The sequence below is a fragment of the Alexandromys fortis genome, unplaced genomic scaffold (genome assembly GCF_014885135.2).
Source record: "Alexandromys fortis isolate MF-2015 unplaced genomic scaffold, M_Fortis_MF-2015_v1.1 scaffold_218, whole genome shotgun sequence".
Taxonomy (NCBI): domain Eukaryota; kingdom Metazoa; phylum Chordata; class Mammalia; order Rodentia; family Cricetidae; genus Alexandromys; species Alexandromys fortis.
In genome coordinates this window covers 2,202,820-2,227,713 of record NW_026068112.1, presented here as the reverse complement: position 1 = coordinate 2,227,713, position 24,894 = coordinate 2,202,820, and the positions used below count along the sequence as shown (strand labels likewise).

General features: G+C 43.0%; 1 protein-coding gene and 1 long non-coding RNA gene across 3 annotated transcripts in view; one reads left to right on the top strand and one right to left on the bottom strand.

Annotated features, from left to right (window-relative positions):
- Positions 1–24,894, bottom strand: part of LOC126489959 (uncharacterized) — an 83,922-nt gene that overhangs the window by 58,818 nt on the left and 210 nt on the right. The window contains exon 2 of the long non-coding RNA XR_007589060.1: positions 22,312–23,085. This is a non-coding gene — a long non-coding RNA (uncharacterized lncRNA). The remainder of the gene's footprint in view (positions 1–22,311; positions 23,086–24,894) is intronic.
- The window catches only part of Them4 (thioesterase superfamily member 4), a 33,049-nt gene continuing 11,779 nt past the window's right edge, over positions 3,625–24,894 (top strand). For both annotated transcript variants that reach the window (XR_007589059.1, XM_050124566.1), the window contains exons 1-4: positions 3,625–3,804; positions 13,574–13,760; positions 17,715–17,874; positions 18,640–18,747. Coding sequence is in view for 1 of the 2 variants with exons in the window: in XM_050124566.1 (XP_049980523.1) it covers positions 3,733–3,804; positions 13,574–13,760; positions 17,715–17,874; positions 18,640–18,747 (527 nt within the window). In the remaining variant the exon portion in view is untranslated. The remainder of the gene's footprint in view (positions 3,805–13,573; positions 13,761–17,714; positions 17,875–18,639; positions 18,748–24,894) is intronic.

Genomic DNA, 24,894 nt, shown 5'->3' with positions numbered 1-24,894 from the left:
TGCCCAGGAAAGACCTTACCAAGAAAGGGGAGGCTACACTGACACCGAAGCTGCAATCGACCAGGATCCACCAGACCAGAGTCTAAGAGTCTAAGAGTGCTACAAATTTCTGGGATAACTTGCAAACCTCTCTCTCTCTCTCTCTCTCTCTCTCTCTCTCATCTGGAATTGTGGTAAGTAACCAACTCTAGTTCATTAGGAGCCTTCAAATCAGGCATCTTTGACCCTAGCCTCCAACAAAAGAGAAAACTTCCAGATAAAAATGAGCATCTTGCCACCACTGTAGTCATTTTATCATTTTAACAGCAGTGTGACCATCCTATAACCTTCTGATAGTATGTTTAGGTTCCCCAATAATCCTAGCCTCTGGTTTCTTGCCTAGCAAAACTTAATAGAAATGACATTCTGTATTTAGAAATTTGGAAATGGATAACTTATAGTTACTATCTCTAGATATATTTGCTTTTAAAAGCAGTTTCCAAGCCAAGCATTATGCCACATATTTTTAATCCCAGCACTAGGGAGATAGAGGAAGATGTCTGTGACTTAGAGACCCATCTGGTCTACATAGTTCATTCCAAAGCATCCAGTCTCCTGATGAGATACTGCTTAAAAGCAAACAAACAAGATTTCCAAGCTTCCAACCCCATTGGGATCAGCAATGTTTAGCATCATAATGCAAATTCCAGCCCTTCCAGTCACCAGAGGGTGGTCTAGCCCAGGTGAAATGAAAGACAGTGTACAGGAGAGGCTGTCAGAATCCTACAAACTCTCTTATTTTAAATGAGCAGGCAGAACAAATAACTGCTGTATAATAAGTTGAAATTTTGAGGATTGTGACTTTCATAATTACAAATAATTCTTCCACTTACATTCTTATTAGCTCCTGAGTTCTGTACAAAGTGAGTTCTTTGGAGATGTTCCGTTTACACCAGCATCTCCACCAAGCAGATGAAGGAGCATCATACTGACTCAGCTTAGTGTGGGCTTGTGAAAATGAGTGCCCTGCTATAATCTCATTTTTGTGTGGCAGTTTTATGAGACCCATTACTGTGCACTTGTAAAATGAAAATTAAGACATATGTGTGTATTGTTCCCAATCATATGTTGTTAATAAACTGCATCATGATTCTTATAAAAAAAATGAGTGTCTTAGGTAAAAGAGGCTTGGTGGGATAAACAGATTAAATGCTCCAATTAGTGAATTTTAAGGCATATAACTATCCACTGTGAAAGAGAGTAGAGAAACAATTATTTTATTTATATGGGTGTTTTTGTCTGTGCACCACACTCATGCCTGGTGTCATAGAGACGAAAAAGAGGCATCAGATTGCCTGAAACAGGAATCGCAAACAAGTATGAGCTGTCACATGGGTGCTCAGAATCGAATCTGGGTCCTCTGAAAGAGCGGTGCTTTTAACCCATCCCTGAAACAGCTCTCCAGCTCTATGCAGATTCTTGTTCACTTCTTCATTTTTGGTTTTTGAGACAGAATCTCACTAGGTAGCCTTGGCTGGGCTGAATTTACTATGTAGACCATGCTAGACTAGAACTCAGGGATCCTCCTACCTCTGCCTCCCAAGTGCTGTGTAGACTACCCTCAACCGGATAAAATATTTGTTTACATAGACTGCCACCTTCTCTGAACTTAAGCAACTTGTCTTAAAGAGCCAACCCCTTCCATTTTCTCCATAAATATTGTTTTAAAATTAAGCCAATCGCCGGGCGGTGGTGGCACACGCCTTTAATCCCAGCACTTGGGAGGCAGAGGCAGGCGGATCTCTGTGAGTTCGAGGCCAGCCTGGTCTACAAGAGCTAGTTCCAGGATATGAACCAATACGGAGAAACCCTGTCTCGAAAATAAAAAAAAAAAAAAATTAAGCCAATCATGACAGACTCCAGGCAATTGGGGGAGGGTGGTTTCTGCCACCTGTCCCTGTGTAGCTTGCTAGCCATGGGTGGGTCTTGGTGCATTCTTTCAACAAAAAGAATTGCCTTGCTGAACTGCTCCCCTTGTTTCCTTGTTCCCTTGTGAGATTTCTGTTTGTCTAGCAATCCCCAGCACAGAATGAACAACACATCAGTGAATCATTGGATAGTCTTTAAAGAGGCTCCCATCAGACAGTTCAGGCTAACTATTAAATCAGTCCAGTGCACTCTCTTTGAAAGAGACGGTTCTTGCAAAAGTAAAAGTTGAAACACATTCTTTTCAGTACACAGATCCGCGCGGGGACACACACACACACACACACACACACACACAGAGTGCAACTGAAGAGTGTGTATATTAAATAGAAGGGACTGACTTTTTTTTGTTGCTGTTCTTTTGTTTGGTTGTTTTTTGTTTGTTTTGTTTTTGTATTTTGAGACTAGATAGAGCTTCTCTGTGTATCCCTGGCTGTCCTGGAACTCGCTCTGTTGACCGAGCTGGCCTCGGATCCAGAGACCCGCCCGTCTCTGCCTTCTAAGTACCCGGATTAAAGGCGCGCGCCACCACCGGCCGGAGGAACTGACAATTTTTTTTAATTTATTTATTTCTTTATTAATTAATTAAAGATTTCTGTCTCTTCCCCACCGCCGCCTCCCCTTTCCCTCCCCCTCCCCCAATCAAGTCCCCCTCCCTCGTCAGCCCAAAGAGCAATCAGGGTTCCCTGCCCTGTGGGAAGTCCAAGGACCACCCACCTCCATCCAGGTCTAGTAAGGTGAGCATCCAAACTGCCTAGGCTCCCACAAAGCCAATACATGCAGTAGAATCAAAAACCCATTGCCATTGTTCTTGGGGTCTCAGTAGTCCTCATTGTCCACTATGTTCAGCGAGACCGGTTTTAACCCAGGCTTTTTCAGACCCAGGCCAGCTGGCCTTGGTGAGTTCCCGATAGAACATCTCCATTGTCTCAGTGTGCGGGTGCCCCCCTCGCGGTCCTGAGTTCCTTGCTCGTGCTCTCTCTCCTGGTGCTCCTGATTTGGACCTTGAGATTTCAGTCCGGTGCTCCAATTTGGGTCTCTGTCTCTGTCTCCTTTCATCGCCTGATGAAGGTTAATATTCAGGAGGATGCCTATATGTTTTTCTTTGGGTTCTCCTTCTTATTTAGCTTCTCTAAGAACCCGAATTATAGGCTCAATGTCCTTTATTTATGGCTAGAAACCAAATATGAGTGAGTACATCCCATGTTCCTCTTTTTGGGTCTGGCTTACCTCACTCAGGATAGTTTTCTATTTCCATCCATTTGCCTGCAAACTTCAAGAAGTCCTTGTTTTTTACTGCTGAGTAAAACACCAATGATAGCCTTTGCTGGAGAGGTTATGGAGAAAGGGACTGACAATTTTAAACGTGCAAATGCCCTGCACCGGAAGGAAGACCGTACTTCCACACCAGCAACGGGCTCCCAAAGGTCATTCACTCCTGTCTGCCCGAGGTGCTGAGCCTTTCGCAGGGTGGAGCGCTAATTGCCTGGGGACTCGAACTAAAGGCGTCAGCAAACGCGCGGCGCTAGTGCAGGAGTCCCTGCCAGAGGGAACCGCGACTGGGAGCCCGGCACAAAGTGTCCCGGAACCAACGGCGGGCGGCGGGAAGTCGGTCCGCCCGGGCTCGGGGAGGCGCTCCGGCGGCGCGCGGCTCCGCCCTCCACCCGCCTCCACAGTTACTAGTCGGGAGCCGGCGTGTCGGCGTGTGTGGTTCTGCGGCTCTTTCTGGCTGAGAGGACACAGCGGCGTCCTGCCCTGGCCTGAGCGATGCTAAGAAGCTGCGCTACGCGCCTGCGCGCTCTTGGTGTCCCGCCTGCGAGGAGGCCCGGAGCAGTGTGGGTGAGTCCCGGGTCGCCCCGGTGATGGTGCGAGCGGGAGAGACAGCCGGTCCTCGGCTGTAACGGGGCACCGGCTCCTCAGCCTGAGACTCAAATCGGGAGGATCGGGAAGGGAACGTAACTCGAGGTTGAGATAGGTCAGCAGGGATAGGACCGCCACTGCTACTGAAATAATAATAATAGTTAGCAAGATCGTCCAGAAAAGCCGTGAAAGAGCCAGCCATTATAGACCGCTGGTGAGTTCCCGATAAGACATCCCCATTGTCTCAGTGTGTGGGTGCACCTTGTTTTTTACTGCTGAGTAGTACTCTAATATGTATATATTTCATACTTTCATCATCCATTCTTCAATTGAAGGGCATCTAGGTTGTTTCCAGGTTCTGGCTATTACAAACAATGCTGCTATAAACATAGTAGAGCATATACGTTTGTTGTGTGATAAGGCCTCTCTTGGGTATATTCCCAAGAGTGGTATTGCTGGGTCCATGGGTAGGTTGATCCCAAATTTCCTGAGAAACCTCCACACTGCTTTCCAGAGTGGTTGCACAAGTTTGCATTCCCACCAGCAATGGATGAGTGTACCCCTTTCTCCACAACCTCTCCAGCAAAGGCTATCATTGGTGTTTTTGATTTTCGCCATTCTGACAGGTGTAAGATGGTATCTTAAAGTTGTCTTGATTTGCATTTCCCTGATCGCTAAGGAAGTTGAGCATGACCTTAGGTGTCTTTTGGCCATTTGAACTTCTTCTGTTGAGAGATCTCTGTTCAACTCAGTGCCCCATTTTATAATTGGGTTGATTAGCCTTTTACGGTCTAGTTTCTTGAGTTCTTTATATATTTTGGAGATCAGACCTTTGTCAGTTGCGGGGTTGGTGAAGATCTTCTCCCAGTCAGTGGGTTGCCTTTCTGTCTTAGCAACAGTGTCCTTTGCTTTACAGAAGCTTCTCAGTCTCAGGAGGTCCCATTTATTCAATGAGGCCCTTACTGTCTGTGCTGCTGGGGTTATACGTAGGAAGTGGTCTCCTGTGCCCACGTGTTGTAGAGTACTTCCCACTTTCTCTTCAATCAGGTTCAGTGTGTTTGGACTGATATTGAGGTCTTTAATCCACTTGGACTTGAGTTTTGTGCATGGTGATAGATATGGGTCTATTTTCATTCTTCTACAGATTGACATCCAGTTTTGCCAGCACAATTTGTTGAAGATGCTCTCTTTTTTCCATTGTATAGACAGCTGGAGAAGAGCACTTACCCTTTCCAGGATCTAATCCCGATGGTCTCTGATTCATTATAACCAACAGGGGAAAAGGCTTCCCACTGTCAGATAATCAATTATGCCCTCTCTAGCCCATTTTCAACATCTTAGAGGATGTTATAAGGTTAAATGAGATAATGCAAGGGAAGCGGAAGCGTATAGCATGCCTGGAATGTAAGTCTTAAATAATCCCCTGCCCTTATTTATATCCCTACTTTGTTTCACTGATGCAGTCAGTACTTGTTGAGCTCCAACAATATTCCAGGCATTGTTATGCTCAAATCCGCAGAGTCCCCCCAAAACCAACAAGGAGACCGAGTCCCATTTGTAAAACCAAAGAGCCTTTATTCTTATTCAAGTTCGAACGCCGACTCTCCATGTCCAGCGCATTGGCACGAGCAGAGAACCCCCGAGGTCAATTGGGGTGGGTTTTTTTTAATATTTATTTTATTTATTTATTTATTAAAGATTTCTGTTTCTTCCCCAGCGGGGTGGGGTTTTTATAATAGCAGAGTTTGAGGTGAGGGATTTCTAAGGTTGAGCACCCGTGATTGACTGACATTTGTCTAGGGGTGCCCTGGTGAAAAGGGGATAGGTATGTGCTGTACTAAGGGACATCAGATAATCCTATCTGCAATGGTTGGGACCATCCTTTGGATGGTCTGTTCCTGGGTGGTGTCTGAGTGGTCTCTGTTGAGCCTGTCATGGCTGGGCCCTACAGGCATAATTGGCCATTGATAAGAAGTAAGACATATTACAGTTAGGTAAGGAAAAAGGTAAAAAAAAAAAAATTCCTCCTAAGGATTTTATGGTCTAGTTTGGAAGAATGGGGTCAGTTTGCTAAATTTAAATGCCTGAATTTTTGTTAAAAATAAATGACTGAGGGACAACAGGGAACAGCTCTCTACTGAGCAAGAACCGAAAGCGAACTTTGATTGTTAGATGGCTGTGGCATCTCTCTCAAGCTGCTGCAGCTTCCTGCTGAATTGAAAGTGGGCGCTGAAGGTGTAGCTCAGTGGTGGACACGGACACACACGTACACACAATTTTAAGAGAATAATGAATGCAGATTATTAATCAGGTACCATCTTGTCCACTAGAAAGGAAAATGCACTGTGCTAATTATACAACCACAAAGGTGAATTAGTTTCTTTAGTTACAGGTTGGTGCCTGGCAGTCTGTGCTGTAAACAATTAAGTGTTAGTATTTATAGGCTCGACATCTTTAAGGAGGCATAAAAGGCCATAACTTTTCTTACAAGTCCAACCTTGATAAATCTGTAACTAAAGATCAAGCATGACCTTTCCTCTACTGAGAACAAAGGGTAATGACCCTTGGATTCATCCTTTAGTCACAACTGTGCAGTAGGTTTACAAGTGCATTTACTGCAAGTAGCTCTTAGGTCTCGCCTCTTTGAACTGAAAACTGAGTGGTTTTGTCCATCTAAGGTAACTCAGCACCCCTCAGACCCATTCTCTCTGACCCACACTTCCACCCTCACAAACACCTTTTTCTTCTAACCATGCCATCAAAGCCACAACTCTGGAGTACTTTCTGTTTCCTGAAGTCAGTAACTCCCGTTTCCCTGGGTTCTGGTGCTGACTGTCACTTGAACCTTTTCTTCTTATTCCTCCGTACCTAATTCTGCTGTGGACCTTCTGACCTAGACCTCTAACGATTTTTGGCTGCTTTCCCTTTTCTTCTCATTGTTTTTTCCCTTGATGAAACTTTCTGAAAACCAATGTTGTTCCTTTGCTGAAGGCTCATCATGGAAAAAGGCATTTCAACACTCAAGTATCGCCTTCGTGAAATTTTTACATGATTGTCTTTTACTTAAAAAAAGAAGAAAAATAGTTTTAAATTTTCTGTGTGTTGCCTCACGTGCTACTCATGTTCTTCTGTGATATAAATACAGAAAGGATTTTATTATTACTGTAATTACATATTATGTTATACATAATATTTAAATATACATCAGTCTTTGTCCTTGTGCTTCCTAAAATCACCTTTCACACTAATTCTTTAAACCATTGATTGACCTAGAAGGTTAAATTTAAGACCTGTGGTGTGATCCGCTTGTTTTGTCAATCTAGTGTGTTCTGTAGTCTTTTTAGCCTCTGTGTCTTTGCTTAGTGTAACCCTAGTTCTCACCTTCACGAGCTTTAACTGCAAGAAATCACTCTGGGTGTTTTGTTTTTGTTGTTGTTGATGTGTGTTGTTTGCTTATTTGCTTTTAAGTATTCCCTGAAAGCACTTGTCTCTCTGTCTGTAGTAATATTTCCAGATCTGCGGCTCCTAACACCTGAAGGCAGGGCCTAGATCTTTTCTTTTTGTCTTTCCTGTCTCTGGTATACAAACAGGCCACATTATAGAACTCAAGAAAATTTTTTGAATTATCTTTAAAAGTTAAAAGACTGGGTATGGTGGAATACACCCTTGATTCCAGCATTTAGGAAGCAGAAGCAGGCAGAGCTCTGTGCATTCCAGGCCAGCCTGGTCTATGCCAGCCTGGTATACAAAGTGAGACACTGTCTCAAACAGAACAGCTACATAGTGAGACACTGTCTCAAAAAAAAAAAATTTACATTGGTAGGAGAGCCCAGGAGTTCTTCTGATTACTAAAAGACTTCAATTAACTGTATTTCACTAGCCTATAAAAGGATATTAAAACTGTTCCAAGCTGGGGTTTCCTATTTAAGAGATCTGAGTGGAGCCAAGACACTTTGAAGACACCATGACTAAGGCCCCTTATAGAAAAAGGCATATATTTAAGGTTTATAGCTCTGGAGAGCGAGTTCATAACCATCATGGTAGGAGGCATGGCTGCAGGCAGGCATCGTGCTGCAGCAGTAGCTGAGACCTTATTTCCTTACTGCAAGTAGGAGGCAAAGAGAGTTAACTGGGAATGATGTGAGCTTTAAAGTCACAGAGTCCTCCCCCATTGACACACCGCCTCCAATAAAACCGTACCTCCTAATCTTTCCCAAATAGCTTTACCAACTGGGAACCAAATATTAAAATATATGAGTCTGTAGGGTCCATTCTCATTCAGTCACCCTGCTCTTGCAGAGCACCTCATGGGACGGCTCACAACTGCCTGCAGCTCCAGCTGCACCAACACCGTCTTCTGGTATCCACAGGTACCTGCACACACATTGCCTACACTCACACAGACACGTACACAGAAAGGAACTGAGCGTGGCCATTTGAGTGGGTAACACTGTGGCAGGTAGAGATAGTAGGATCCCCAGAGCTTTCTGGCCACCAGCCTAGTTCCAAGTTCAATGAAAGATCCTATCTCAAAGGTATAACAGAGCAGGACATGAGATTTCCTTCACATGTATGTCAAGCACACCCAAGCAGACACATGCACATATACCATACGTCTACACACACATGTGGTAATAAGACTAAGAACACAGAAAAGTGAATACTAAATCATTTCAAATGGCAACACAGAGAAATTTATTTCTCAGATTAAGAGTATATTAAGGAAACTTTTATTTGAAGAACTCTGGGAATTAAAAAAACCTAATGTCATAGAAGCAGAAAGTACTGATTGCTAGAGACTAGAAAGGGGAGAGATAAGTAAGGGTGGAAGGAATATTGAAGCTGAATAACCAATATCAAAATATAGTCACATGAGTATAAACACCACAGCACAGGTGGGTGGTGGTTACAGTTTACAGTGGTTTATTATGTAGAGGTATGTTCTTGGGGGGAGGGTCAAATCGGTGTCCTACCACTGAGCTGTATCTCCAAGCCCTATTATAGAGTTGTGTGGCACACTCACCACAGGCGTACAGAGCCCAGGGCAGGCTGTCAGGTAGCCCTCCTTTATCACTCTGCACCTTACTTTTGCCTTAAGACAGAGGCTTTCATTGAACTAGAAACCGGATATTTTGGCTAGGCTGTCTGGCCACCAAGCTCTTGGGGATCTACCTGTCTCCACACTCTCAGTGCTGGGGTTACAGGCACATTCAGCCATGGCCAGCTTCTGTGGGTGCGGGGATTTACACTCAAGTCCTCGTGTTTGCAGACAAACACCTCTCACCCACAGAGCCATCTCCAAGCCATCGCCCCAAACCCCTACTATATAGTTTATACAGGAAAAGAAAGACACTTGAAAGTTACTAGAACCAAGAAATGTTAAATGTTTAAAGAGATGAAAATGTGCCAGGAATAATGACACACACCTTTAATACCAGCGCTCAGGAAACAGAGACAGGTGGCTCTCTGAGTTCAAGGTCAGCCTGGTCTACACATAGAGTACCAGGCCAGGCTAGGTTACATATAGTGAGACCTATCCCGAAGTAAATCAATAAGAGAGACATCTGAGACAGGGTGGGGGTACTGTGCTTGCAAAATGCAAGTTGGGTAAAGGTACCTGCTCACAATCCTCTAGACATGAGTTTGGTCCCACGATGGAAGAAGAGAACAGTTTCCTGCAAAGAACTAGTATGGAGTGATGCACAGCTTTAATCCTAGCACCAGGGAGGCAGAGGCAGGCAGATCTCTGTGAGCTCAAACCAGCCAGATCTACATAATGAATTCCAGGCCATCCAGGGCTTCATAGTGAGACCTGATCTTATATATAAATAATAAGACTCTCAGGCTGGACATAGTTGTACATACCTGTGATTCCACATTTGGGAGGCAGGACCCTGTCTCAAAAACAAAACGAAATAAAATTTTTGTTTATTTTGTGATTGTATTTTAAATACATTTCTCCCTTTCATTTTACGCTGTAAGCCCTCTCATATGATATAGGATGAATTCTAATTGGTCTTAATAATAAAAACCCAGAGTCAGATATGGGGGGGGGGGTGGATGAAAGCTGAAAGAACAAAGAAGCAGAGTAGCCAGCCATTAGTTCCTGTCTCTATGAAATTCTCAGACCTAATGGGGTATTCTGTCTCTACAAGTCATCAGACTGAATGCTCTAAACTCCTGTCTCTTTCCGCCTTATGTTCCTCTCTCAGCCCAGCCACATCACTCCTGTCTCCACCTCCCCAGTGCTGGGATTAAAGGCACGGGATTCCCGAGTCTTGGGATCAAGACCTCTGTTTCTCTTTTAGACTGATTCAATTTTGTGTAGTCCAGGGTGGCCTTGAACTTACAGATCAGTCTGCCTCTGTCTCCCCAGTGCTGGGATTAAAGGTGTGTGCCACCACTGCCTGACCTCTATGGCTAACTAGTATGGCTAGCTTTGCCCTCTGATCTTCAAGCAAGCTTTATTTGTTCGATGACAAACTAAATATCACCACAATATACCCTCTTCCCTCTCCTTTAAATTCACCTCTTTTATCATCAGTTGTTCTTGTATGCTTATATGTATTTATATCTGCATACATAATCGCAGATATAACTGTCGAGTCCATATAATATTACTAGTACGCATGTTTCAGCACTGACTGTTTGGGACTGGACAACCAATTGGTGTGCTCTTCCCTGGGGAGGACCGCCTCATCCTCCCAATCCCAGCTTTACTCAGTTGCCTGTAGTTCTCTATGGAGGGTTGAAGCCTCTTGGGCTGGTCTCTGTGTAGTTTAGCATGTCTATTGCTGTCATCCTTGTTCAGCTCACATTGGGCAGTCATGTTGGGGCGACATTACTGCTATATACTAAGAAACACAACCTCAGGGCAAAGTCCTGGATCCTCTGGCTTTTGCCATCTTTCCACTCCTTTAAAACTTTTCTCAGTGAAAAGTAAAAGAATAGATAGAACGTGATTTATTACTCTCTTAGCTTTTTGACTCTTCTGGTGGTCCACCACCCAACTCCCAAATAAATCACACATGGACACTTATTCTTAGTTATAAATGCCTGGCCTTAGCTTGGCTTATTTCTTCCCAGCTTTCCTTAACTAATTATTCTACCTCTCGCGTGGGCTTCTTACTCCGTGACTGGCTAGGTGGCTGGTCCCTGACGTCCTCCTTCCCTTGGTCTCTCATTGCTCCTTCTCTGCATCCAGAGGTCTCCTATTTATACTCTCTGCCTGCCAGCCCCCCCCCCTTGTCTCGCTATTGAATATTTAGCGCTTTATTGGGATCATCAGGTGTTACAGGCAGGCAAAGAACCACAGCTTTACATTTGCATAAACAAATGCAGCATAAACAACAGTCACACACCTTAAAATAATGTTCCCCAACAAACAGATAGCAACTTCAGTGGGCATGAGCAGTATAAAAAGAGGGAAAAAATTTGCTGAATGACGTTTACAATTTTGGAACTATGCAAGGTTTTTGCTGCCAGAGGCTTGCCAGGAAAAATGTAAAGTGAACTACCTTGGCAGTGTAAACCAGGATGCAGAGCAGTGCGTGAAAAGAACTTGCAGGAAATGCATTAATATTTTCCCACAATTTTATTTACAGGGAGAAATAATGGGCAGAGTTTTTTTCTGCCTTTCCCGGTTTTTCTGTCTTTCCTAGATTATCTAAGCTGGGTTCTGAAGGGATAAGCCGGTCAAAGAGGCATAGAAAATGAAGTTACTTATCCTGAGCTACAAGCAAAATGTTATTTCTGTTTGTTTTCTCGTTTCTCTAGTACCACAAAATCAAGTACTTCCATCTCCATGGAAGGGTTGTTGTTGTTTTGTTTTGTTTACATTTTATTTTTTAATAGAAGTCGGGGGACAACTTTATGGACAACTTTGTTAGTTCTCTCCTCCCCCTATATAGGTTCCAGGGATCTAATTTAGGTCATCAGGCTTGGTGCAGACACCTTTACCCAGTGAGTCACCTCACTAATCCAGTGTTTGGTTTTATAGAGCGCTGGGGACAGGCTCCCTCTGTTCTTCCTATTGAATCCGGACTGGAGCCAACTAAGGCATCAGCGGAAGTCAGTTCTTCCACCAGAGAGTAAGCATGGTGTCTTGATGTCAGGGGTGTGGTCCAAGTCAATCATACATTAATCAAGATGGATTGATAACGGTGACTAGAAGGAGAATGCCACATGGTTGATGCCTTCTTTAATGTTAACTGTCCTGAGATTTCTGCTGGCCTCCCCTGTCTGCTCCCTATGAGCATCTGTTTTGTGCTCCTTCATAGATCACACTCTGTCTTCCTGGTCCTCTACATCTTGGATGTTGGCTGGAATGGTGGCAATGCTCAGTGCTCCAGAGAAATAGCATGAGTGACAGTCATGGTTACCATGACACCAGCCTCTGTCTCTGAGCTTTCTCCTTGTCCCTCTTGTATTCTTTCTTGTAATTAACTGTCATTTACTCCATGGTGCCATTCATACACCAGGGATTGGTATAGTGTTTATCCTATTCCTTCATTTGCTTTATGGAAGTAGTCTCTGAGTTCTGCTTTATGATCTAATAATTCTTGCTGAGTTACCCCAATAACCTCCAAGTAGAATCCTCCATGCAATCTTGAACATTACCATTCTCTTTCCTATTATGGCCAAATCTGAGCATGTCACTCCCTGCTTAAATAATCAGAGAGTGCTGCAGATGGGACTCAAACCAGTTAGCTTAGCATTGAGGCTTTGCCTATACCTCCGTGTCCTTCTGCTCCTTCTCTTACACTGTGCCTAGCTTAATTTTATCATCTGTACAATGTGGACAATAGTTCCTATTGCATAGAGTAAATAAAAACTTACGTTTCCACACATTGATTTTGTTGTTGCTATTTGGTTGGTTGGTTTTATTTTTATGCTACTCTTTCCAAATGGCTAGTCTCTGCTTATCAATATTCAGGTCAAAAAGCCAAATACTAGCATTCCCTTGTGTTCCAGCTTCCTGTGTGTCATAGTTAGGGTCTCTATTGCTATGAAGAAACACCATGGCCACCGCGACTATTATAAAGGAAAACATTTAATTGGTGTGGCTCACTTACGACCATTATCATCATGGTCAGGAACATGGTGATGTGTAAGCATACATGATACTGGCAGAGTTGCCGAGAGTCCTACATCTTGCAGGCAACAGAAAATGATCTGGACACTGGGCGGTATCCTGAGCATAGGAAACCTTAAAGCCTACCCCCAAATATGGTGACACATTTCCTCCAACAAGGCCACACCTACTCCAACAAGGCCACACCTCCTAATAGTGCACTCCCTATGAGATTATGGGGGCCAATTACATTCAAACTAACACCCCATGTATATCTCACCTGTCCATCTCTCTTAAAGCCCACCCCTACAGTGACACATTTCCTTCAACAGGGCCACACCTCCTAAGAGTGCACTCCCTATGAGATTATGGGGACCAATTACATTCAAACTACCACCCCATGTATATCTCACCTGTCCATCTCTCTATTTCTGATGACTGGCTCACCTGGGCTTAATACTATCTCTACCAGTAACTAGCTGAGAGAAGTTGGGAAAACCGTTGACCCTCTGTCATTCTGTCATTTCTGTGAAGGGGTGGAGGTCTAATGAGCTCTGAAGTTCCCAGCCATTTTGAAGTGATCATCTTCTAGCAGTAAGAAAAGCAGCACGGTAGTCTTAGGAGGTTGTAGAAATATGAAATAGCACATACCTCCTATTCCTTTTTGTCTTTTAGAGGTTATTTTCCTCTGAGAAAGTCATTCCCAAGGACTATGGTCTCCCAAACCCCAGCTGGAGCAAGGACCTAAGACTCCTCTTTGACCAGTTCATGAAGAAGTGTGAAGATGGCTCCTGGAAACGTTTGCCCTCATACAGACAAAATCCTACTCAAACCCTTAAAGACTTCCAAACCCGTTTTGTTGGTAAGAACAGCCACTTTCCCATAAATAATATTTGAACATCAATGTAAAGTGTAACAGATTGAAGCACTAATTATTACTTAAGAGAAGGAAGAGCCAGACATGTTAATTTTTCCATGTGTATAATCCTCTCAGTAGGCTGAGGCAGAAAGAGCATAAGCTCAAAGCCAGCTTGGGTCACAATGTCCTGTTCATGACCAGCAGTGGCTACATAGTAAGACCCCATTTCGGAGTGGGGAGGAAGAAAGAAAGGAGTGTCAGGAAACAGAGCAAGGAGGGATTGAGAAGAGAGAAAGAAAAAGTAAGGGAAATGGGAAGGAGATTAGGAAGAGGGAAAAGAAAAAAAAGCAATAGTACAGTGGGTTCTATAGTCCCTACTTTCATAGGCCAGAAATCTCACAAAACTTTGTGAATTGTGGGAGAAAAATAAAACATATCAAAAATAAGATGATCCCAAGTGATGGTGGCGCACGCCTTTAATCCCAGCACTTGGGAGACATAGGCGGATCTCTGTGAGTTCGAGACAAGACTGGTCTACAGAGCTAGTTCCAGGACAGGCTCAAAAAGCTACACAGAGAAACCCTGTCTCGAAAAAACAGAAACAAACAAACAAACAAAAGATCTTAATTTTAAGACAAGCAGTGGTGGCGCATGCCTTTAATCCCAGCACTTGGGAGGTAGAGGCGGGTGGATCTCTGAATTTGAGGCCAGCCTAGTCTACAAGAGCTGGTTCTAGGACAGCTAGAACTGTTACATGAGAAACCCTGTCTCGAAAAACCATAAAAAAAAAAATCCTCCCAACCTAGAATCTTGAAGCTGACATCACCAATCTCTTTTCTCTTTACTTCAAAATCTGGGCTCTTCCCTTTGATAAGATCAGAGCACTTGAATTATGCTTTGCCTTAGTTAGGATTACTATTGCTATGATGAAACGCCATGACCAAAAGCAAGTTGGGGAGGAAAGGGTTTATTTGCCTTCTACGTCCATACTATAGTCCATCACTGAAGGAAGTCAGGACAGGAACTCAAGTGGGACTGGAACTTGGAGGCAGGAGCAGAGACCATGGAGGAGTGCTGCTTATTGGCTTGCTCCCCATGGCTTGCTCAACCTGCTTTCCTATAGAACACCAGGCTAAGGGTGGCATCATCCATGAGATGCTGGACCCTCCCCCATCAGTCACTAATTAAGAAAATGCCTTACAGAGGCATTTCCTCAACTGAGGCGCCCTCCTGTCTGATGACTCTAGCTGACATGAACTAGCCAGCACATCCTCTGATCTCTCAGACTTCAGGCCCAAAGACTACCTCATGCCTAACACTCACAAATTACACTTCCCATCATTCTGGGTTGTTTGTTTGGTTTTATTTTTAACACGCTCTGTATTAAATAACTATTTTAATTAATTCTCTGAGAGTTTTACACAATATTTGATGACTTCTAATTAGCCCTTAATGTTTCCTGGCAGCCTGTCCCTGTTTTCCTAGTCTACTGACTGGGCTCTTCTGGCTGCCTGTGTCCTGCCTCCTTTCCACTCACACCTCTAGTTCCTCCCCCTCTCACTCTCAGCAGGTTTCACTAAATAAAAGTGGAAGCCAGCAGAAGGGCATTTCCAAGTTCTCCTCACTTCTTGTCCCCTCCTTCCTGTACCCGAGCTTGATCTGCTTCTAGCCTGCATGAATGAACTGACCATGAATAAAGGTAGTTGTGCCGTACTCCCTTCCCTTGGCCTGCTTGTGACATTGCTCCCTGCCACACCTTTCTCAGAAACAGGCAGACCTGCCACAGCTGTGTACTCATCCTAGTCTCCCGGGACTACTCCAACACTCCGCCACCAGACTTTCGTGGGTGCACCCATTTCTCAGTACATAATACTCTCTATCATTGTACACCCCTTCAGTCTCATGGCCTTAGGAACCACTGAAAATATGATCATTGGAACTTCAGGTCCTGGCTTGCTTTCTGTTGCTGTAAACGCCATGACTTAAATCAAATTGAAAAGGAAAGGGTCTATTTTATGTTTACTGTTTACAAGCCAATTATGAAGGGAAGCAAGAACTCAAGCAGAAACAACAGAGGAAGGCTGTTTCCTGACGACTTACTCTACATGGCTTGTTCAGCCTGTTTTCTTATACCACCCAGGACCCAGAGGTGCCACCGCCCCCAGTGAGCTGGATCCTCCCCAACCAATCACTAATCAACAAGATATCTCTCAAGCTCGACTATGGGCAGAATGATGGAGGCTGCCCCTCCGTCGTTAAGGTTCCTCTTTCCGAATGACGTTAGCTTGTGTCAGATTGACAGAAATACTAACCACCACACTTAGTCTCACATGTTTAGGTTGAAATTCTGGGGTTCTACACAGCATAGAAATCTGTGTGAGTTTGGGCAAAATACTTTACCCTCCCATACCTTGGTGTTCTCATGGCTGAAGGAATAAATGAAACAAAAGTCAAATTAACCAAGAATAGTTGGTCATTTTCAGATTTCTGTTTCTTCAGCTGAGAGCCAAGAATTATTCTTTTATCAATAAAGGGAAAAGTTAACTCTTAAGTAAGTTGCATTATTAAATTTCAACTATTACAAATTACTTAAAAGTAAATGTCCATGCTGGGTATGGCAGAGGATGCCTATCGTTTTGATACTCAGGTGGCTCAGACAGGAGGATGAGCGTTTGAGGCCATCCTGGGCTACACGGTGAGACCCTGTTCTAACTGAAACCAGTCCCACCCCAGTCCACAGGATTAACTGCTAGATGACTTGGCTAGTGTGCCCAGAGCCCTGGCTCTAATCGCTAGCACTATAAAAGTAGTGTTGTTGTTTTTACTACAGTTGTTCCGACATCACACGATTCATTGGATACCCTTGACTGGATGCAGCCTGGCTTCTACCTGCTCAGCTTTGCGGGAATGATATATGCGTGGAAACTGTTACTGATCTGCATGCCATATTTGGTGGGCATTATTCATTTTATAGTGTAAAGTTGGCCTCCATCAGAACCCTCCTCCCACCAAGAGTGCCAATCTCCCGGTGTTCCTTTACAGCCGGCAGCACTCTTCAGTCTGAGGCATTAACCCAAATGTGAAACCCTGGGAATCTTGTCAAATAGCAGATTCTGCCTCAGTTAAACAGGGGTAGACGCTCAAATTCTCTTAACAAATGTGTTTTACTTATTTTTTCCATGTTTATAAGTTACCTTACAATTTGATAATCTTGACCAGAAATGTTAAACTCTTAAGTTGATTTCAGGAGCCACAATAGTTCTGACACAAATATGATTTATTAGGCTAAACTATCTCTGTTGCTAATTCAGGATAGCAGGGTAAATTCACATCTGCCAGGAAAACCATTTCCTTTCTGTCGGATTATTCATTCTTGCTAAATTCCATTTAAACCACACTTGAGCCGAGAAGAATTCACTGCTTCGCTCAGCTTCCTGCCATAGTCACTAATTGTCGTGTGTATGTAGGTACTTTGGTTTTTTTACTCTGCCCATGTATGTTTGCATATATGGGTTTTTTTTGCTGTCCCAGAAAGTTTGTGTTCTGTTATATTCTGTTAATTTTGTTTGTTTGTTTTAGTTTTAGTTTGTTTTGAGAGAAGGTTTATGCAGTCCAGACTGGCCTCAAACTCACCACGTAGCCAAGAATGGCCTTGAACCTCTAATCTTTCTGCTTCTATCTCCCAAGTTCCAACATTATAGCCACGCACTACCACACACCGTTTCATGTGGTGCTGGGGCTTGGGAACCCAGGGCTTTGAGCCTGCTAGGCAAGCACTCTGCCAATTAAACTGCATCTCTAGCCACTGTTTCTGTGACCTTTCCATTCCTTTCTTTGGTATTTCAATCAGTTATCTACCCACATATGATTTTAGCAGGGCACGGGTGCTTAGTTCTGTCATGGCGTTTTTCTATCTGTTTTTTGCCCTCCTGTCCCATACCCTTATTTTCTTTTCAGATCCCAGGTTTATGAATGAAGAACAAGTGTCAAAGGCCCAACAGTTCAGTAGAAGCTTAGAAGAAGGCCTGGGGTTTGAATATGTGATGTTCTATAATAAAGTGGAGAAGAAGATGGTTTGTTTGTTTCAAGGAGGTCTTCATCTGCAAGGGGTACCTGGGTAAGAACTATCCTAGCAGCATGGAGCAGAAAGAGTTTTATTCTCACATATTCAGGGACTACAAAGACAACATTAAAATGGCAATATAAATATATATTTATTGGTATAGAAAGATGCTTATAACACACTAGTTGAATATTATCTATGTTGGTTAAATTTCAAAATTTTAACATAGTATTAAATGATGCATATAATATATTATAGAACAGCAGAGTATGATGAATATGTTTACAATGTTTTTGCCATGACTTGATGGTAGTATTAAGGGCTGAAAGGTTTCTTCCTTCTATTTCTCTGCACTTCCTAAAATTTAAACATTCCTTTTATTATTACTTTAAACTAACTGTGTGTGTGTGTGTGTGTGTGTGTGTGTGTGTGTGTGTGTGTGTGAGTGCCAGTACCAAAGGAATCCGGAGGTGTCCGGTCCTCCTGAGCTGGAGTTGCAGGTAGTTGTGAGGCACCCATTGTGGATGCTGGTAACTGAGTTTGGGTGCTCTGCAAGACTATGTGCTCTGAACTCTTGAGCCCCACTTTCTAAATTTTAAATGTTTCCTAATTAAAGTTTAGCTTTTCGTTCTATAATATGATCAGTACCAAGCTCCAGTTTTATTACAAGTGTCCTTTCTGCTATGAATAAAGTAAGGAGATGTGTGTGTACATATACATATACATACATAGATATGTTTACATACTTGAATAATTTACATTTTGAGAGGCTATTTCCTGACCTTCTGAAACTTTCTCTTCTGCTGCTGTTGTGGCTAGATTTGTTCATGGAGGTGCCATTGCAACCATCATTGATGTTACTACTGGCATGTGTGCGATTGCTGAGGGAATTGCCATGACTGCCAACCTCAACATTGACTATAAAAAGTAAGTCCATGATAGTTCTTATGTTCTTAAGTCAGATTCTCCAGCAGCAGATCCTGAGTCAAGGTGTATGTCTGTTACTATCCAGGAAGTGCTCCCGAAGGACTAGCAAGGGAGATGGAGAAGCAGGATAGTGAGGAAGCCACCAAGCCTCAACTCTCAAAGTTCTACAAAGAGTAGCTTCTACCAAACTCACAAAGAAATTCTGGGAAGAGAGAGTCATGCTTCAGAATCATTCCTTCCATCAGTAACTGGCATCTATGCCAGTTATAGGGTGAGGACTGCCCTGGCTCTCTATGCTTGAGTAAAGCATCACCCAGGAAATAATTTATTTTTATTTTTTATTAATTTGTATATATGTGAGAAAGGGTACATGCCATGTTGTGTGTATAGAATCAGAGGGCAACCTGTAAGAGTCAGCTGTCTCCTTCTAGCATGTGGACCCCACAGATTAAACACAGCCATCAGGCTCAGCAGCAAGTGCCCCGGCCAGCTGAGCATCTCACTCAGTAAGATCTGGATGGAGCCCAAATATCCCCTACATATTTAGAAAAAGAGAAAGGGTTCTCCTCACTTTACACAGAGAAATGGAGTGGAAATAAGATGAATTTGATATGCGTCAGAAGCAAAGTTCAGCATGATTGTCACCATCCAGCTACACTCCCACACCAGACAACAGAACAGCATCTAGCAAGGAATAGAGAATGAGCTGAAGGTCAAAAACAGTGTAAGAACAAAGGCTTCAAAATATGAAGTCTCAGGGAAGCTTAGGGGTCACCACCACAAACATAGAGTACATAAGTTACTAAACATCCCCCCTTTACATATCACAAAAGCCGTGTTACCTGAGTGCTAGCTTTTGGAAGCCGTGCTTCACAGATGTTAAGTCATTTTTCTATAGATAATACTTAGGTATATTAGACTAGTATCGTCCTATAGAAAAGTTTATTTCAGAGGTCAGTAGACATTTTCTGTTAATATTTTATATTTGTGGTCTGTGTAGTGTGTGACACAGCTTTTCAACCCAGCCATGAAAGTACAGGAACAGCTATAGATAGTGTATAAGAATAACTGTGTTCCAGTAAAACTAACTTAGAAAGAAGAGGAGCCAGTGGGCTGTAGTTTGCCAAGCCCAGAGGTTCAATTGGAAAAAAGACAGAGCCGCTTGCCTTCCTCTGTAGTTCCTCCTGTCCCTTACCTTCCCTCAAACAAAAACAGAAATGTGTTATAATAGAACGTAGGTGGCTACGTTCTGCCACCCGGCCGCCCGCATGGTTAGCTTATGCCCGAAATAATTACACAGAAACTGTATTCTTTTAAACACTGCCTGGCCCGTTATCTATAGCCTCTTACTGGCTAGCTCTTACATATTAATCTAAACCATTTCTAATAATCTGTGTAGCCCACAAGGTGGCTTACCAGAGAAGATCTTAACCTGCGTCTGTCTGGAGTGGGAGACTCATGGCAACTCCCTGACTCAGCTTCTTCCTCCCAGCATTCTCTTCTGTTTACTCCACCTACCTAATTTTCTGTCCTATGAGGGCCAAGGCAGTTTCTTTATTAGTTAACCAATAAAAGCAACAGATAAGATACAAGACCCACCTCCATCAGAAATGTTATTTTCATTTCTTCTTCTCTAGTGGCCAATAATGGTAACTTCAACTTAAAGTTAGGCAAGATTGAAATTTATCATCTGAAAACAGCCAGGAAAGGATGTCCTCAGCCATTCAGGCCCCCACAGATGTGGGTCTACTTCTGTTCTCTTGCGGATATCCAGTTTTCCTATTTGTTAAAGAGATTGTATCTTACCCATTGTGTTTTCTTGACACCCTTGTCAGAGGTCACCTGACTGTGAGGTTAGGTGGTTACTCAGTTGGAAAAGTTCTCGCTGTGTGTGCAGAGGGTCTGAGTTCAGAACCCCAGCACCCACTGTAAGAAGAAGTTAGGCACAGCACCACATGACTGCGATCCAGTGTGGGGAGGAGGATGTGGGGGCACCCCTGGGGCTTGCTGACCAGATAGTCTAAGCAAGTCAGTGACCACTAGGTTCAGTAAGACCCTGAATAAAATGGAGAATGGCCCCCATTTTCTCCATGCAGTCTCTCACACTCAGATATGCTCACCACACAGGAACATAGACTGTATGTGAGTAGGTTTGTGTCTGAACCCAGTGTTCTGTTCCTTTGACTTATATGCCAGGACTGTGTTTTAATTATCTGGCCTTGTAAGGTATCCTGAGATCAAGTAATATTTGACTCAGCTTTCTTCTTTCTCAAGATTGCGTTAATGGGTCTGGTTCTGTTCCCACATATGTCTCAGAATTGCCTTTTTAATTCTACAAGGAAAAAACAAAACAATGACACTGGAACTTTATGAGGGTTACAACCTTTTCACTTTTAAGAAGCAAAACCTCACCTTAGCCATCTCGGTTTCCAGCCAGCCAATCTGTCTGAACTATTTCGTTGTCTCTAAATACATTGAGGATAGAACAGTTAAAAACTGATGGTACTGAAAGGGGAGGTGTCTGAGCCTATAACCTCTTCATGACATATCAGGCCAGAAGCTCACCACTGGACTTCCCGATTCTATGTGGCAGAAAATAAATACTCAAGGATATTCTTCAGCATAAGCAGATTCTACATCAAATACATATGTACATACATACATACATATATACATATGTACATACGTACATACATACATAAGAGTGAGTGATGGAGGAAGGACATTGGTTAATTATAATAAAGAAACTGCCTTGGCCCATTTTATTGGTTAGAACATAGGTGGGTGGAGTAAACAGAGAGAATGCTGGGAGAAAGAAGCTGAGTCAAGGAGTCGCCATGATTCTCCCGCTCCAGACAGACGCAGGTTAAGATCCTCCCTGGTAAGCCAGCTCATGGGCTACATAGATTATTAGAAATGGGTTAGAACAATATGTAAGAGCTAGCCAATAAGAAGCTGGAACTAGCCGGGCCAGGCAGTGTTTAAAAATACAGTTTCCGTTTAATTATTTCGGGGCATAAGCTAGCCATGCGGGCGGCCGGGTGCCGGGGACGCAGCCCCACTGCTCCTAATTCAACAAGTGAGTATCGGGCTGGAGAGACAGCTCAACAGTTACACCCATGGCCTCCACAGGCACCTTTACATACATGGGCATACACCTGTATAGACATATGAACAGAAATAAAAGATGAAAGTCCTTTTTTTTAAAAGTTTTAAAGATTATCAGCAAAAGCAACAACAAACTTAGATCCTCAAAGACTGTCCTCATGGGATAACCAGACGCACACGACCATGTGAGATGCCAAGAAAATGAAAGGAAAAAGAAAGTAAAGATTATTAATTAGATTTACTGTGGAATTCAATGTTGAAATAGGAGCGGTGGCAGGGCTGCGTCCCCGGCACCCGGCCGCCCGCATGGCTAGCTTATGCCCAGAAATAATTACACGGAAACTGTATTCTTTCAAACACTGCCTGGCCCGGCTAGGTCCAGTTTCTTATTGGCTAGCTCTTACATATTGTTCTAACCCATTTCTAATATTCTGTGTAGCCCATGAGCTGGCTTACCAGAGAGGATCTTAACCTGCGTCTGTCTGGAGTGGGAGCATCATGGCGACTCTTCCTCTAACCTTCTTTCTCCCAGAATTCTCTTCTGTATACTCCGCCTACCTAATTTTCTATCCAATAAAATGGGCCAAGGCAGTTTCTTTATTAGTAAGAAATCATTCCCACATCATTTCCCCTTTTTCCGTTTAAACAAAAAAGAAAGGCTTTAACTTTAGCATAGTAAAATTACATATAACAAAACAGTTATCAAGTAAGAATTACAGTTACAATATTTATATCTATTTTATCTCTTATCATAACTAAGGAAAACTATAACTATTTATTCTTCAACTCCATCAAAGACTCCAGAAGGATATAATATTATCTAAGTAAACAAGAAATAAGAAAACTCTAGAAATGACAGAGACATCTCGCTGCCTGGACAGTCACCCAAAGTTCCTCTGTACCGTTGGGGCATCCATCTTCGGCCTACAGGCCCATGGTATCCAGATACATTTCCATGAAGCAGGAAATTTTAAAGACAGTTCAGTCACTTTCTGCTGTGTTCTGTAGAATGTCTTGTAGACTCTTTCATGAATCAGGAACCCCGAAAGACCATCTCACCTTTAGGCAAGTTCAGCAGTCCTCTCTCTGAGGGTTCTCTGTGTCCAGTTTATGCAACAGTCCAGGCAAGAGCAGTTTCTTGCCCAAATGACTATCCAACTCCATAAGGATCCTCTTCGATGCCCATCTTCCTCTTGAAGTAGCTGGTGCTGCCAGGAGCAGACGTGTCTCCTTGTCATGAAAAGTCCTAAGTTATTAAAATATTTTAAATGCCATATTCTGCAGTCTTTGAAAGATATGAAGAATGCCTATCTAATTGAAATATATCTCTATATATCTAGAAAATCTAACTAACATGACTACAAGCTTAACTATTAGCAATGATTATCCATTAACAACCTATATTTCCTAATTATACATTACATTTTAAGTGAACTACATAATCACAATACCTTAATCAAGTTCAAAAATACATATACATATAACAAAATTGACCTTAAAATCCATACCAATGCAAATTATTCATATCTATATCATATCCCCCTTTAAATGTAAAAGAACATTTATAAACAATATTTGGGAACATGGGCGTAGTTTTTTCTCTCCAAACTGCTTCCTGCTGAATGGGGGCACTGTTAATCAGATCATTTAGGGTGTAACCTGTGTGTCAGGTTCATCTCGGTTGGCAGTTGAGTGAAGTAATTTTTTGAGGGTGTTCACAGCAACCTTTCAGGAGGGCGTGGTCTATCATACCATACCGGGATAGATGCAATCCATAGGGTCACATCCTCTGTGGAAACAAAAGAAGACCCTCTCCAAAGCATCATATCCTTAGATCCAAATTTTGAAGTCAAGATACCTTTAGAACATATGTGCAGGTTCAGCTTAGCAGCCCATATAATAAAATGTCTCTTTGTACTTAGCTCCTTCACAGTCAAAAATTTTAAAGAAAACACAATGTACATAATCCAGACTCTCTGTGAATTTTTCATTTTTACGTGGCTTATTTTTCTTTATTTCTCTTAATCTATAACTATCTGTACTTCTGTACTCTGTCTCTTTAAAGACTTTACCCTTTTTCTTTTTAAGACATTAACTTTATTCTTTATATTCTCTTTTTTTCCCCAAGCCTACGTACATTCATCCAACGGTGTCTGAATCTGTTTTACTGTGAATCTGTAATTTTTTTTTTTTTTTCCAGGAGCATTTCTTAAAATGTTAAGCATTTCTTAAAAACTTAAGTTGCACCATGTATAGGTAATACGGTACTGCCTGTGTCCTGCCCAGTCTAAACCTTAACTGCACGGTTTTAAGGTAATTACGGTAGTTCCTGCCTGAGATCAGCACAGTTCAGCAAGGAGCAGCCGCTCCTGCCTCAGAGTCATTTGGTGCTTTTGAGCTGAGCACAGTTACAGGCAAACAGCAGTTTACATTGGAGCCGCAATCAGCAATTTAATTTTGAGACTGAGTGTGCAGCACAGAAACTCTTTTTATCCAAGTTACAGCCAAATCTGACACGCAGAGCACTGCGCAGTCTGAAAACGCGTCTCTGTATGGCAGCAGGAATCCGCCATGCTCTTCCGCCTGCCTAAGCCTGATTCCGCCATCTGCCCAGGTGTAGGCAGGGAACGCTGAGCCATCGGCAGGTCTCAGAGCAATCTCCTCCGATCCCAAGTGGGAACAGAAACATCCAGTCCCATAAAAGCCTTGAAATGCTTTAAAGCCAGAGTTCACGCTGGCAGCATAGCACCAGGAAGCCGCGCTTTAAAATGACGCAGCTTTTTTTCTCTGCTGCTGTTGCTGAATCAGGAATCTCTCTACAGCATGTCACCAACAAAACAGCAAAAATCTGTGTTAAACTCTGTTTCCCTTATTTTTAAGGCTTCTCAGGTTTTTAAGTGGATTTAGCCCCACGTTGGGCGCCATCTGTTGAAATAGGAGCGGCAGGGCTGCGTCCCCGGCACCCGGCCGCCCGCATGGCTAGCTTATACCCAGAAATAATTACATGGAAACTGTATTCTTTCAAACACTGCCTGGCCC